Consider the following 16,212-nt stretch of genomic DNA (forward strand, 5'->3'; position numbering starts at 1 on the left):
AACAAATATCACTCTTGTCACTTCGTCGCTGTAACAGACAGACAGACAGACAGACAGACAGACAGACAGACAGACAGACGTATATGTATGTATGTATGTATGTATGTATGTATGTATGTATGTATGTATGTATGTATGTATGCATGTGTATGTATACAAAGATGCATAGATATGCATAGGTAGATAGATAGTGTGAGTGAGTGAGTGAGTGTGTGTGTGTGTGAGTGAGTGAGTGAGTGAGTGAGTGAGTGAGTGAGTGAGTGAGTGAGTGAGTGAGTGAGTGAGTGAGTGAGTGAGTGAGTGAATGAGTGAGTGAGTGAGTGAGTGAGTGAGTGAGTGAGTGAGTGAGTGAGTGAGTGATGGTGGACAGACAAATAAAAAGAAATATATAAATAGGCAGGTAAATAAGGATAGAAATAAGGAGATATTGGAAAGGAGTTGGAGAGGGAAAGGGAGTAACATTACAAAATTCTTTTGTTCTGTCGTGTTCAATCCCAGGTATATGGTAATACATACATTCAAAATCTGAGTCCATGATGTTTGAGGGGATGTCATCTCATGTTTACTGAACCTGTTACAAATATCAGGAGTCTTAAATCGCATAACATGGCTTTACAGTTCTTCATACAGGATTACGTAAAAGCCTGTGGCGTTATACCCTACTACATCGATCCTAACAACTATTTGGAGTCAGCTTCTTCAAATATTTACTTTCAAACATCATACATCAGCATGAGAACATTGTGAAGCTACGCAATAACTCCGTCGTCGAAATCGTGGTTACAAAATTCCCTTCTTTCCCTTGGCTTTACTTTAAGATTTTCACTTAATTTGGTCCTAAAGTCACACCACTGAAATTACTAATTAAACCTTGGTACTGTTTTTTCGATCAGTTACATCAAAGGTATACAACCCAAAAGTGCTTAAAATACCAATCATTAGACATTGTACATGTCAATTAGAGGAGATCTATTTTAGCTATAAGTAGTGTAGTAATAAGTTGATATCGGGATTCATTGGAGCGCTGATTTTTGAGTGCGGACCCAAAAATCAGTTTCATTGGATACATCATATCATACCATACTCTATGTACTGCCACACAAATGGGTTTACCTACAGGGAATTCAATATATCACACGGTGATTAAAGTCAAGAGTAAGTCGTTATATTTAACTAGATAGTTTTTTTTTTAAAACGTTCTAATTGTAGCTTTATTAATTAATTACTTTATTAATTAATTATATCAAATATTAATTAATTACATCAAATATTGATTACTTTTTACAAAATATTTTCGCAAAATAAAGTAGTCTCGACGTGTCTAGTAGTGATGCGTTTCAAGTCTCTGCCATGTTTATGTTTAACTTTACGTAGTACTAGTTTTGATGACGATGTACCCAATTGGCAAGCAAATGATGTTTGATTTGGTTGCCTATAAATATTTCTTTTTCGTGAACTTTGTTGAGTCCAGGCGGAAATTATAGTGAAGCTTTGCCTTTTTGGAACCTTATACTCGCTAGTATCTTGTTTTTGCACGGTAGGGTACGAAGAAATACAAACATTGCCCTCCGGGATGCCGGGACGGAATAAAACTTCAGTCCAAGAAATTACACGGAGGATTTATAGAATCTACGTTAATACTTTAGAAGTACTTGCTCAAGGCAAGACGATTGGAGAGCGGGATATAAAATGTTTGTTGTAGTGAGCCGAGTGAGTTGTATCACTTCAGCTATCATCTACGCTGACACAGGTTGACGGCTTCCTAACAGTAGGTCTGCGACCCGTAAAAACATCCCAATTATTTTGAGACTCATTTAAGACTAATTAAAGGGAATACGGTTGGTAGAGTACAATTTCTTTAAACATATTCCATTGACATGTGGGCTCAGAAGGTTAACAAGCAGTATTATTTAGTAAATAGGGGCTAAAACTATAACACAAAATGCCATTTTTGAAAATTTTTGACTTGTAGTCGTACCTTAATTTACATGTTTCTGAACCATTCCAGCGCTCAGATGTTTCAAAACCATCAATGATAGGAAAGGTGGGTGCGACCACAGTGGGTATGCGTATGAGGGGATTTGTAGGCAACTCTCCCTATGAACAGGATGGAAGAGCCCAAACATTGACGTACGCAGGCAGAAGTGATAGCCGCTATCATGTGGCTGGCCGTCGTACTGAAATATATGATAACAAAAGCTGGCTCCTGACATTTCGGGCTAAATACAAGTCATGTATGTACCACAGTACTCAGCGTATCCAAGTAAATAATTTCAACGTATGGTCAACAATCTCAACAGGTCTGATCTCCGATAACCAGAATCACGAAAACGCAAAATGACACTCCTACGGGCTTCGGTTGTCGTCGTTATTTTCATAGGTAAGTATAAATGTTATTTGGAGTTTTAGCTCATATAAATTGTACGCATTTTATATGCTAGAGTGCATCAAGTAAAATATGGCATTCGCTGGGCAGGTCGTAACATTAACAGAGTGTTGAGGTCAATACGGCGCACTTTGTATATGTTCATGCCTTTCGGCTTTTACTGCAAATCACACAGTTACGACTATACTCTACAGTTTGCGAACAAGAGATTACTATTTTGATGTAAAAGTTGTCTGCGTTTGAAGTCATGCAGGTTTCGTACGGATGAGAACATGTTTTACTGATGAGTGTTAGAGTTGTAAAATAAAATTCAATAACTGAACCGTGACATGTGTTGGTAATAAATTACGCCTACGAGAAACATTGACTGCTATTACTCTACTAATACGAGCAAGGAAGTTCGGTTATTTTCCGCACTGCCCCCTTCTAGATCTTTACACAAACCCACCGTTTGTTTAACTTCGCGAATTGCTGACCATTCTAGCTATATGACGAATGTGATACACATGTATAATTCGAGAACTCAAGAAAGCTCTACCGCTGAAATAGGTAGAATTGTTTTATCTATTCTTTCAGCTGTTGGTGTATTTCCATTACCCTGGGACAAAAACGCTACGAACTTGAGCGGCCGTTATACATTGTTTAAAACACTAAGAACAATTCTTGTCATTTACTCGTGTGCCTAGAATATGTGTGTGTGACATTGGAGACTGCGTATTCACCACCAGCTGCTATGTTCTGGCTTATATAGGAATGGACGATAAGTTCCTCACATTGTAAACATTGTTCCTTTAGTCCGTAATGAACAATAGAGTTTTTACAACATACATCATACAAGTAGTATTATCCCTGTTAAAGTTTTTATCTATTGTTTATTTCTCTATTGTTCATTTCTCCATTGTTCATTTCTCTATTATTCATTTCTCCATCGTTCATTCCTCTATCCTTCGTTTCAAAACCAATGATTTACCTATGGTTCATTTCTGACTTGTTAATTCATGCACTGCACTGTTCATTTCTTTATTGTTCATTTCGCTATCGTTTATATCTGTATTTCTTGTTCACTTCTCTGTTGTTCGTGTCTGTATTATTCGTTTCTCTATCATTCATTTCCCTTGTTCATTTCCCTATTGTTCATTTCCCTATTGTTCATATCTCTACTGTTCATATCTCTATTGTTCATTTCCCTATTGTTCATATCTCTACTGTTCATATCTCCATTGTTCATATCTCTATTGTTCATATCTCTATCGATCATTTCGCTATCGTGCATTTTTCCATCGTTCATTTCTCTAATTTGTTAATTTCTCTATTGTTCATTTCTCTCTCTATCATTCATTTCTCTATCATCCATTTCTCTATCATTCAGTTCTCTAATTTGTTCATATCCCTTCATTTCTCTACTGCTCATTTCTCTATTGTTCATATCTCTATTGTGCATATCTCTTGTTCATTTCTCTATTGTTCATTTCTCTATTGTTCATTTCTCCATCGTTCATTTCGCTATCATTCTACTCTGTTGATTTCTCTAGTGTACATAACTTCTTGCATTGTTACAGCACATTCGTTTGATGCATCTTAAGCACCCCCCAAAAAATGTTTCATTTTCATTTTAAAGTACATCTACTGTTGAATTCGCTTTTCATACGATAAAGTACTTTCAATAGATTATCAGATTTCTCTCTCACCTCATTCTTTCCTTCATCTTTGTCTTACAAACTGTATCATGTTTTTTTTCCTTCTATTGCTGTGTTATTCTATCTTTCAAAAACAATTATGTTTACGTTATTGCGAAAGAAATTGAGACTAAATTGTAATTTCATCCTTCAAAATTAATTACTTTTACTTCGCATGCGATTGATTAAACTGTAAACAAAGATACGAGCAACTGCGAAGAATTACTTCATATAGACCACAAGAAAAAACAAACAAATAAAGTATTTTCGATAAATTATCAAATTACTTTCTCACCTCATTCTTATATTTATATTTGCCTCACAAGATCTTTCATGTTTTATTCCCTTGTAATATTATGTTATTCCATTTTTCAAAAACAATTATAACTCCATTGCCGAAGAAACTGAGGCTAAATTGTATATTAAATATATTGACGTTTGATGTTAATGTTATCTTTCGAGTGTAACTATTTCTGCCTTTTAAAGTTAGCAAATGGGTTGATTCTAAATTGAATGTAAAATTATAACTTCTATTTTAACGTAGGTATAAAATATACTTTTAAATTGTAGAGCAACAAACGTTAGACCACGTTCAACCACTCCTAACTTTTTACTAAAACTGGTTGTTGATTAGCTCTTATATACAATAGAAATCTCTTCTCTTTGTTATACATGTAATTCGGAGGAGGTGACTGGTCACCATGTGTCTTTCTCGGCTTCTTCAGCTGTATGCTCTCTCTCTCTCTCTCTCTCTCTCTCTCTCTCTCTCTCTCTCTCTCTCTCTCTCTCTCTCTCTCTCTCTCTCTCTCTCTCTCTCTCTCTCTCTCTCTCTCTCTCTCTCTCTCTCTCACTCTCTCTCTCTCTCTCTCTCTCTCTCTCTCTCTCTCTCTCTCTCTCTCTCTCTCTCTCTCTCTCTCTCTCTCTCTCTCTCTCTCTCTCTCTCTCTCTCTCTCTCTCTCTCTCTCTCTCTCTCTCAACTTCGGTCCTCTTCAAATACCTGTCTTCAGATCTGAAAATGTCACGAAGAATTTACACTGCTCCTTCAATTTGGAACAACTTTCCCGACTATCTTTGTCAACTTTCCGCTGTGCTCATTTCTTTCGGTTATAGCTTCCAATTGTTTTTCTCTGTACCTGTTTCTTTTTCTGTTGTTGTCCTTTTCCCCCATTGTAAATCTGTATCCTTCCATTCTGCAATTTGTTCAAGTTCTTTGTTAGTGCCTGGAGCTCTCCGGAGATAAGGCACATTATAAATACCCTTAATCATAATGTACGAAAGTAATGTTACTGCAAAAACATTGATAAATTTACAATGTGGCTTAAATGGATGGAGTAAAAAGTAAGCAAACGACAGACTAATCAAATCAAGATGAGAGAGAGTGGAAGAGCGATCCACAAAACAAAGAAGTTATGTGGACTAAGTGTGAAGAAAATGAGTTATCATTCTTGACTAGATTTCTGAAAAGATAGTGTAAATTTGGTATATAGACCGAGGAGAAATAAGGCGACGTGTTCTATTAGAGGGCCACTGGATTGATAGTACCAAATAAAAGATCCTCAGCAACGATAAACAAATAGTTTAAAATGTTTTGATAATAGCATTATCTAAGACAATTCGGCAGTATAGTGACAACATTTTATCCTCTGCGAAATCAGTAAATTTCATATTTAGCTCGCCCGCTTATGAAGCAACGCTGAAATCATGAATCTGTCGGATATTTTTTTTTTTAAATTTCTGAAAATGTGAAATCCGCGCTAAAATCTACACAGACCTCATGTCCCATTATTCCCCAAACTCTTCCATATCCCTTAGCTTTTCCAACATATTTACAAACAAACAAAGTGGATTGACCACTTTAGTCTTGAAGACGTGTAAAGAACTTATCGAAGAAATCTGAAGGTTATGGGTTAATAGATTCTTATCTTATCAAGTATTAACCTTCTTTACCTCGTAAACCAAAATTATGATATTTTTCATCTGACCTTTGACCTCTGACCTCTTGTTTTACACTAAAACATTCACAGTCAGAAAAGTATTGTAGTTAAAGGTTTATTGTTTTACTAGGCCTTCTTTAGCATTGATAACGAAGCGTTCAACTTGTGCAACTTTAGCGTTAATGCACAAAATATGCAATAATTAATAACCAGTCTTTTAATATGAAGTAATTTATGGTGTGAATATTCCAGATATTTCAATTCTTCGGCAATGAAAGGTCATTACATGTACTGTGCTAACGATATTGCGAGGCTCTTAGAAACTGTAACAATCAATGTATAGTTTATGGCTTCACATACAAGTAATTACTAAGAGAGTGACAGCTCTCTCAGTAGTACACATGGTCTGCAACTATGTTCACTATTTCAACTGCAACTGTATCTAACGCTACGAGTGCATGGATTTAAGTCTTGGTTCGCTTTACTGAAGTCCCAAAAATATCCAACAATTGTGTAAATGACAAACATTCTTTGCAAATATCATCATTATTATGTTAATTTCACATATATAAATATTACAGGTGTATTTTCCAGGGATTGATAGGAACTGTATGTGCAATGATTTCTCGTGCATGTCCAGACCCACCGTAGTTTTGCAATCTCAACTTTCTAGTATGCTAGCAGTCAAGCTTGTCCCGCTGTGGGCAATAATTACGCCGTCTATAGAAGTCATTTCTCTCTTGATTGCACAGGAGGCAAAATAATTTGACCTCAATTAGCCAGCTTTGACTTTGTCTGACATACCATACCACACTCGGTGCACCAAGCGAAATTTTCATCCCTTATTTGCTGGTCGAGAACCATAACAGTTGTAGAGTATCAGTTTTTAAAACTAACTCAGGCCAACCAACAAGTAGTGTAAACTGTAACTTAAAGATTTTAGAAACACCAAAAAGGCGATTTCGTTACAATTATTTTTATTTTCGTTGATCACGTCGTGGAGTAAATTGTAGGCATATTGTAAATACTATTCATAGTGAAGAAGTAAAATACATGTAGCCACGTATGCGTTTGTATAAAGTATATTGTTTTCATATTTCACTGATCAGAAAAATGGGTAAGCCAAACCCGTATGCTTAAACAATTATCACTTCAACAGTCTTGTCCTCCTCAAAGTTTACACGACCACGATTAGTGCAAAGCTGTAAGTTGAAGTTGGAACCGATATATTCCTACAACCAAGGACATATATGACGACATATCAACGCAGTCAGGTTGAGAATTAATGGCATTCCAAAGACAGGCCCCACTCGTCATTTTCATCATTCCTGCTTCACACAAGCCGAAGATGGTTTGATTCGAAACGTCAACAAATTTAGCCTAGATGTCAACTATATCGTATAAGGACCGAGGGTGTTGCGAACTGTCCGTTCTGTTTTGGTTTTCCTTCTCAAACTGTCAGTCGTGGATTGGACGGGGAGGGAGGGGGATCCGGACTAATGTTTGGCTTACACGTGTCTAATCTCAAGTACGTAGATATAAACAGACAACGTCAAATTTGTAGGGTATGACTCATTGCAATTCAATGCTATCTATCTATCTATCTATCTATCTATCTATCTATCTATCTATCTATCTATCTATCTATCTATCTATCTATCTATCTATCTATCTATCTATCTATCTATCTATCTATCTATCTATCTATCTATCTATCTATCTATCTATCTATCTATATATCTGTCTATCTACTACACGATCACTTGTGAACTAATATTCTAGTCAAGGATGGTTATAATACAAAACAATGGCGTTATTAGGTATTTACTAATATTCAAAAAATTACCATCATCTGTGTTTGCATTGGAAATTGAAGTACATACATACATACATACATACATACATACATACATACATACATACATACATACATACATATATACATACACACATACATACATACATACATACATACATACATACATACATACATACATACATACATACATACATACATACACACACACGCACACATACACATACACATACACATACACATACACATACACATACACATACACATACACATACACACACATATGTGCATAAAGTCCAGCTGACGACACTAGTACTGACTGTGTTGACATTTGCGTTATCAATTACAGTAGTAAAAATCACATTTCAAAAACTCTAAAGTTACTCTACGTAGTTTACTCCACAGTGAAAGCAAGTTTACTTTATAGGCATTAGTTTATAGGGACAGTGTATCTTGTATTGACTTGTTGAAAAGTATGTGTATCGGATACTCACATCGACTCAATCTCTCATCGCTGGTGACATTCGTTGTGAAATACGGACACATACACATCCAAGTTGCGTGATACACAACACGTGTTGAAGACACACAGAGAGAAATATAGAGGACACCCGATACAGTGTAAGATGGTAAAATTTACAACCGCGTGATACAAATTAGACACAAGCAAATATACACCACCGATGAAATATGTTCTTCGTACAAACGCCAGCGAATTGATATCTGCAGCTCGTAAGGGAGTTGAAGTTATTTTGGGTAGTAATTTGTAAACATTGTACAAAAGGGGAACGCGGAGTCAGAACGACATAACACAGAGATAGTAAAGGAACTGACAATGAATGGGATGGTTGGCTCTGTAAGGCAAATTGTCCGATTATAATTAGTTCTTTATGAGTACGAATGAACCCATCAGGGGGAAAAGTAAAAACACGATATTGAGGTACGGGTCGCAGTTTGTATACATTCAACGATGCGTTGACTTCGACTCAAATCCGTATTATCTGTAGATTTGACAATTGATAAACTAGCACCAGTCTTCTTAGTAACCCGTATAGTTGTACATTTCAATCGTATAGTTGTACATTTCAATGATTATTTTGAAAACAAACATCTTTTCTCATCTCCAGACATTCCGTATTTTTGAAATGGATCACTCTGTACTAGCAGAAATTTACACCATCGGAATGAAATTTACGACCACGATATTGCTCAATGTCCAATCACTGTACTGAGAAAAAAAAAATTCGAGGTGACTTGAGAAATATCTGACCACGCCATATTTGCCGCCCCCGGGATCCTAGCCCGTATGTTTGATATGAGTTGAGCGAGGCATTAAATCATGGTGTGTGTGTTATGAAGATATGAAAATACAAAAGACGTGATTGCGTTGCGGGAGGTATCATTTTATATATTATTTGTTTGATAAGCACAGCTGATCATGCGAAAGAAACAGCTAGGGCCCTGACAGCCGTTGGAGTAGTCTGTGAGATAGGGTCGGCATTGATGATGTATGCACGTCATCATGCAACCTTTGATAACTATACCCTTCTTCGATTTTTTTTAAATCAGCGGTTCAAACAGCGAGTGTGGTCAAGCGTTTTGGAATCTCCAATCGCCAATCTTGGACTCTTCAAACGTTTGATGTTTTCCATGTAGTACATCGTCTCCAGATCATTTAGTTAATATCGTACCATCTGTTTGCCACACACCCTGAACATGAAAAAGGGTGCGGTTTACTTTTCATAATTTGCCAACATGTTGACAGGCATGTCTATTTCCAAAAAGTTCGAAACCCAACAGTTTCTACATTCAAACGATACTAACAATATTCGGAGAAAGGTCATCTATAAAATACAAAGATGGTATGATTTTCGGGGAAATTAAGGTCGTCAAACACAAACAAACATTGTTCATGTGACCTACTTTGGTGACCGTGAAGTTGTCATTGCCTCAAATACGACAAGTTCAGAAGCGTGATAGAGAGTAGATCAAATGTAACGTCGTGCACAAACGTGCTAAATATAAACAAGTCTGCAAAACACCACTGCGGTGCGAAACTAGTTGAAAAATCGAGTTATCTACAGCAAATAAACCATCAATAATTACCACTTTGTGAAATTTGATCAACGAAATCCACGTCGAAAGAGAGAAATGTATTAAATATTGAGAGAGAGAGAGAGAGAGAGAGAGAGAGAGAGAGAGAGAGAGAGAGAGAGAGAGAGAGAGAGAGAGAGAGAGAGAGAGAGAGAGAGAGAGAGAGAGAGAGAGAGAGAGAGAGAGAGAGAGAGAAGCGGGAAACCTCGACTAGAGTCTTTGAAAACATCCAAGTAGACGTGGTTTAATTTACAAGACGGTTTTTAGCGTCGGGCATAGCTCACGTGTGTTATTTTGATTTATGTATGAAATGATATATGATCTTTGGCAGGGTCTGCTACTGTAACACTAAATCTCTACTCTAAATAGAGAAAAGTTATATAGAAATACTCTTGTAATTCTCAAATAATTGATAATGACAGGACACCGGCTCCTTTTGACATGGAACTTTTTATATTTTCAGTCTATTTTTATAACTTATCTCTCTCGATTTATGTGACACAAAACATCGTGGCCAACTTTAACGCCACTCTCATATTTCGGGAATATGCCATGTCACTGCCTATCCTATGTCCAAATTTGGATGCGATTGCATAGTTATCACGACACATATCCACGTCAATTTCTAAAAAAAAATGCAGAGTTAATTACTTAATTGACTAATTAATTCACCAGTTAATTTAATTTATCCTAAGTTGGATTCTGTTGCACATGTATCATGACGCAAATAGACACAATTAATTAAATCAATTAATTTACCAGAATATAGAATAACAGATTGGAACATGCTTGATCTATTTCTCATACTTGCTAAGTTTGGAGTGTATATTTGGCATGGTTTCCAGTTTACATTTTTACACACAAAGTTAGTTTGATATGTAATTTTGAGCATAGAAATACTTGTAGGTACTCGATATCTGACTAAATTGAACGGCGGCTGTGTCAATGCAGCGATGTATTTCACTCGGCCGTGTTAAGATACAAAACATACTGCAACATTACTCGGTACAATGCAAACTGATATATAAGCCGAGCCATTCCCAACCTACAACACTGTTGTACGATAGTAATTAAAAGAACCGTCCTGGGTTTCCAGAATGTCTATTAGTTTATTGGAACTTGATTAAAACTGGGAAAGGGCCTTGAGCTTTCATTTCGTGGATACCACTTTTGGTAAATATTCGTCGTATTAGTCAATTATTGTAAAGTTGTCCGACAGATTTGTTTCGGCACGGTTCAAGAGATCGGAACTGTATAGGCTTGTCAGTTAGCGGTGTTCAGCGTTTCAGCGTTGTTATTGCCATGCATCGCTGAAACAGATCGCTCGTACACAAGTATGTGTACAGAACTGCCAACAAGGACATATACTTGCCTGCAAACTGACTCCGATGTATTGATATGTAAGGTGAAATACATGCAACATTCGAATGTGTGTGTAAGGTAGCTGAGAGAGAGAGAGACCCCGGAGAGAGAGAGAGAGAGAGAGAGAGAGAGAGAGAGAGAGAGAGAGAGAGAGAGAGAGAGAGAGAGAGAGAGAGAGAGAGAGAGAGAGAGAGAGAGAGAGAGAGAGAGAGAGAGAGAGAGAGAGAGAATATATGAATCCCTCGCCCTTCCTTGTTCATCTCCACTTACTACTTGCAAACAAATGACAAATAAAATGCGTATTTTTTTTAATCTTCCAGTCGTACATTGTGCAGGTCAGATGATGACAATCGGAAATTGTTCAGGAGAACAGATTAAAGAGAAGAATTTTCAATGTCAAGTGAACCTTTTTGTTGAACTTAGGACTAATCCAGATGGCGATTGTACGTAAGTCAGCAGTGTCTTCTTTCTCCGCTTGCATAATATAGAAGTAATTTGCATAATTAATCGAATTAATGTACATTTCAAAACAAGTATGGATTTAACGATACCTGTTGTGTTCTCTTTACTGAAGGATATCTAACCATCACTTGTTATTGGCAGAATTCAAACCTGGCCTTTAGGAATGATCATACATAAATGATTAGATGGCGTGATTTATTATACGTGAACTAAAATGTCGAGGAAACCACTATCATGCCAAATTAAAAAAAAAAATATGTGTTTCCGGTAACCCGACCGACCTAAACCTCCGAACCTAAACAATTTTTGTAAACATTTAAAAACAATAACATGGGAAATTCCTTGTCTTCTTGACCTTCACACATGTCTGTTTTCTTTCCCCAGTGACGTCTAAGTATATTTCATAAAACTGTCACAGAAGGGATATTCTGACCGACATTTTGTTTGTTTTGGGTTTAAGCAATTTTTGTTCTTCAAAAATGAAGACAATTAAAAAGATAAAATAAAATAAAACCCCGACCTACCTACCCTATTTTCTGAGGCCCTGTTATCGGAAATATACAGATGTTATTTTCTCGTCCATATGCTATCAAGTGTTTTAACATTGCCAGTGTTAATGAAGGCAGGCATCGAAATTTAACATTATATTAGTAAAGTTAAATTACGATTTTAGGTCGGTATTTCCACTTGAGTAAAAAAGCTTATAAAACTCAGCTTGTGCCACTTTAATACTTGTTTTTAATCAAACACTTGTGATTATTGTAATAAACGTAAACGCTGCTAGGACCGGAATATACCAAATGCTTGGTAAGTACAATAATGTCCCATACCTGTCGCCTTATGCTTGCATTGTTTGTGTGTTCCTTCTATATTCATTATGAAATTGGGCCAAGGCTTCATCTAATCGTTAGAGCTGAATACGGTTATAAAGAAATGTAATTTTAGAAAGTTCAACGAGACAGTTTCAATTATATTAGTATGGTCGTTTGTTTAGCAATATTCGGTTCCTTTAATAGGAGAGTTTATGCAAGTATCTCTTTGGTGACGTGTATAAGACATAAATGTTTGTACGTTTGTATCCTTTCTCCAGTGCTATGTATGCCCGGATGAGGAATTGTTCCGAGGAAGTTGTTCGTAGCTGTTTTGATAAAGAAGACCAAACGGCCGCTATGCTGATTAACATCCTCATGGCATCTTTGACATTGGCTTCGGACGCCAAGGTTATCTATTGTGAACAAGGGGGATTGGAACTATCTATCACGGCTGCTTCAGCTGACTGTTCCTCAGAATTAAGTGCGAGTATTATATCGTGTACGGATGAGTATCACTCCATGTTTGCTAACAATCCGGCAGACCCTGGGTTATGCAGGTAATGTGCACTTTTCATTTTAGCAGCAAATTAGTACTGGCACAAGAACGTTTTATTTTTTTTTACCTTAAGAATAATGTTTTGAACAAACAAGAGGCACTACTTACCAAATTGAGTTACTGTAGTAGTTGATAAGGAGGTTCCTAGAATTCTCTAGATCATCAAGATGATCTGATCAGTGTTGTTATTTACGCTATGTTTGGACACAATTGTGTGGTGATAGAAATTATTGAATACCGAATTAAGAATAAAGTCTCATCAACAATCAACATAACTTCACTTCATGTGTGGTGGTCCCATGTGTTGTGTTGTGTTGTGTTGTGTTGTGTTGTGTTGTGTTGCGTTGCGTTGCGTTGCGTACGCGTTGAGTTGCGTTGCGTTGCGTTGTGTTGTGTTGTGTTGCGTTGCGTTGCGTTGCGTTGCGCTGCGCTGCGCTGCGCTGTTGTGTTGTGATGTGATGTGATGTGATGTGTTGTGTTGTGTTGTGTTGTGTTGTGTTGTGTTGTGTTGTGTTGTGTTGTGTTGTGTAGTGTTGTGTTGTGTTGTGTTGTGTTGTGTTGTGTTGTGTTGTGTTGTGTTGTGTTGTGTTGTGTTGTGTTGTGTTGTGTTGTGTTGTGTTGTGTTGTGTTGCATTGCGTTGTGTGTTGTTTTTACTTTCTTTACAAGTATATTCGACTACATATTACATGGCATGTATATAAATAGATAAAACAGAGCACACACATCATCAATGATAACAGCATGTTTTCCTTATTTTTACAGAAAGTATAACGAGACAATCGGATGTGCATTAACTGCAATTGATAACAACTGTAATGAAAGTGACAGGGAAAGTCTAAAACTGAGTCTTAACCACAGAAACCCAATATGTGAAGCCGACAAGATTATGGAAGGTACACCAAGTCCCATAATAATGACACCTGCCACTGTCGATGTCACACTCGACACCGAACAACCAGAACAAAAGACATCTGACGATGTCAACAATAATGATACCGAGAAAGACCAAACGAAAGTGACGGAAACTCTAAAGAAATACACAGACATTAAGCTCGGTAAACAAAGTTATACTGTGACGTCACCGAAGCCATTGTTTCTTGTAAATAGTGGAGAGAGAACAGTTCCAACGAATTTAGTTCATCTACTTCTTTTGTGTCTTTGTTTTTCACTTTTTTGAAATCGTGATTTTGTATTTATAAAATGAGCGCGCACGAGGGCTGACTCTTTCTTGGTGTACATTTACAAAAATTGTCGCTATTATACAATATTAATACCATGGGGAACATGGAGGCGTTGAACGCCAATCCACATGATGAATTCCACAACGACTAACTAATGTATATCTTATTTTATACGTTCCCCCTACATTTGACGTTTATCGTCTACATTCTTATAATGGACCGGGTAGTGTATTTGTGACTTACCCATACACATGTCTGTTGTTTGTTAAAATTTATTTTATTCGAGTGAATTAAAATTCCCACGATTTTTTTTCATGAGGATTTTTTTTAGCTCCTCGCTGACTCTTACATGCTGCCGTCGTTAAATCCTACCACTATAATATACAATTACAGAGTGATTCATTTTATTCGACTGAATTAAAATTCCCATGATTTTTTTTCATGGGAATTTTTTTTTAGCTCGTCGCTGACTCTTACATGCTGCCGTCGTTAAATCCTCCTACCAATGTATACAGTTACATAGTGATCTGAGTTGACCATTGCAATTTAATTTGAACAAAGCGATTCCCTCAAATTCTGTGAAAGATTTGTAAAGGCTTTGAATTGACTTGATAGTAAGAATAAAATTTTGGTGGAACTTTTAAAGTAGATAGCTCAAATATTGCTTTAAATATTGTTCATTTTGTGGCTGGAAGACAATGTAGAAAATAAATGAAAGTAAAACAAAATAAATTTGAAAAGAATATAACATGGTGTTGTTGTTGGTGGTATTAAAATCCCAAATAATAATGTTGGTAAAATCGGGGAAAGCATTACAAATGTAAGTTACAGTGATGGAAAGTGTCGTTGATATGTGAATGAGCAAAGTGTGTGTTGAATACGAAAATTGTTGTTGAAAAATGTTTCGAAGAACTTTTTCCGATCACTTGAACGATTCGTCATTTGACAAGGAAGCTTAACTTCTTAACAAACAGGACAGATTATTTGAGTTATTGTTAGCTCTGCTACGACTACATGTTTGTTTGTGTTATTGTTGTTGTTGTTGTTGTTGTTGTTGTTGTTGTTGTTGTTGTTGTTGTTGTTGTATAATATATACAATTAAAATAAGATGATCCGACGTCGATAATATGTCTTGGATTCCATGACAACGAAAATTTATGAACGATCACTATTGTTGTGTTAGCTAAAAAACACAAAGAAATGCAAATGTGATACATTGGATACGAACGAATAAAAGCCTTCTGGTGGCATTCTAATCTCTCACCTTTGACACAAATCAATATTAATTTCGATAAAGTCTGATATACAGAACACCAAGTATTTTTTCTTCAAAAACCGGAACGGATAGATCATATCACAATTAAAAACAAACTCTTTTTTGCATTCTAAAAGTTCTGAATGATAGATATTAGTACTGAGGATGTCATGAGTTGATTTTTTTCTAACCGTTAAGCTTTTGTTTACAAAAGTTTCGCTGTCCCTTTTTTCCAGAAAATACATATAGATGGTGTTGACGAGATCGCGAATCTTTAAAATAAACAAGCGAACCTGTAAACTTCTTCCACTGGTGGCGCTGTTCACGGAGGGCTGCACATATTATACCAGTCTGCAGTCCAGTCTCTACAAGTTCAAACTTTTCGAAGAGTAGAACTATGGATTGGTCTCTGGCGCTGTGATACAAATTTTTGGGCAATACACTGATCACGTAGTTGCATTACCATGTCAACTAAGATAAACCTTTCCCTCGTACATCTGAGGGCCAACAAAAAAGATGGGTGTCTTTTGAGAAAGTGCGACAAATATGTATGCAAGTTTTTAACTTTGGTAATTTTGGATGGGAAAGAGTGTGGACGGGTAAAAAAGAATGGCTTTTTTGAAAAGTGCGACGAATTTGGGTATATGTATGCAATTTTTAACAGTAATGGCGTAATA

The 16,212-nt window shown here is 36.4% G+C and overlaps 1 protein-coding gene across 1 annotated transcript; it reads left to right on the forward strand.

Annotated features, from left to right (window-relative positions):
- The first annotated feature begins 2,150 nt into the window (after nucleotides 1-2,150).
- Nucleotides 2,151-14,997, forward strand: LOC144443558 (uncharacterized). The gene is made up of 4 exons (XM_078133088.1): nucleotides 2,151-2,380; nucleotides 11,589-11,715; nucleotides 12,821-13,099; nucleotides 13,862-14,997. The coding sequence occupies exons 1-4, from the start codon at nucleotides 2,338-2,340 to the stop codon at nucleotides 14,274-14,276; spliced, it is 864 nt and encodes a 287-aa protein (XP_077989214.1). The 5' UTR covers nucleotides 2,151-2,337; the 3' UTR covers nucleotides 14,277-14,997.
- Nucleotides 14,998-16,212: the final 1,215 nt, after the last annotated feature.

This window comes from Glandiceps talaboti, chromosome 12 (genome assembly GCF_964340395.1).
Source record: "Glandiceps talaboti chromosome 12, keGlaTala1.1, whole genome shotgun sequence".
Lineage (NCBI taxonomy): Eukaryota > Metazoa > Hemichordata > Enteropneusta > Spengelidae > Glandiceps > Glandiceps talaboti.

Excerpts from the sequence above, each read along its gene's own strand:
- LOC144443558 (XM_078133088.1), top strand. The coding sequence starts at position 2,338 with ATGACACTCCTACGGGCTTCGGTTGTCGTCGTTATTTTCATAG. Across the intron at positions 2,381-11,588 it reads TGTCGTCGTTATTTTCATAG|TCGTACATTGTGCAGGTCAG; the intron begins GTAAGTATAAAT and ends TTAATCTTCCAG. Across the intron at positions 13,100-13,861 it reads GCAGACCCTGGGTTATGCAG|AAAGTATAACGAGACAATCG; the intron begins GTAATGTGCACT and ends TTATTTTTACAG.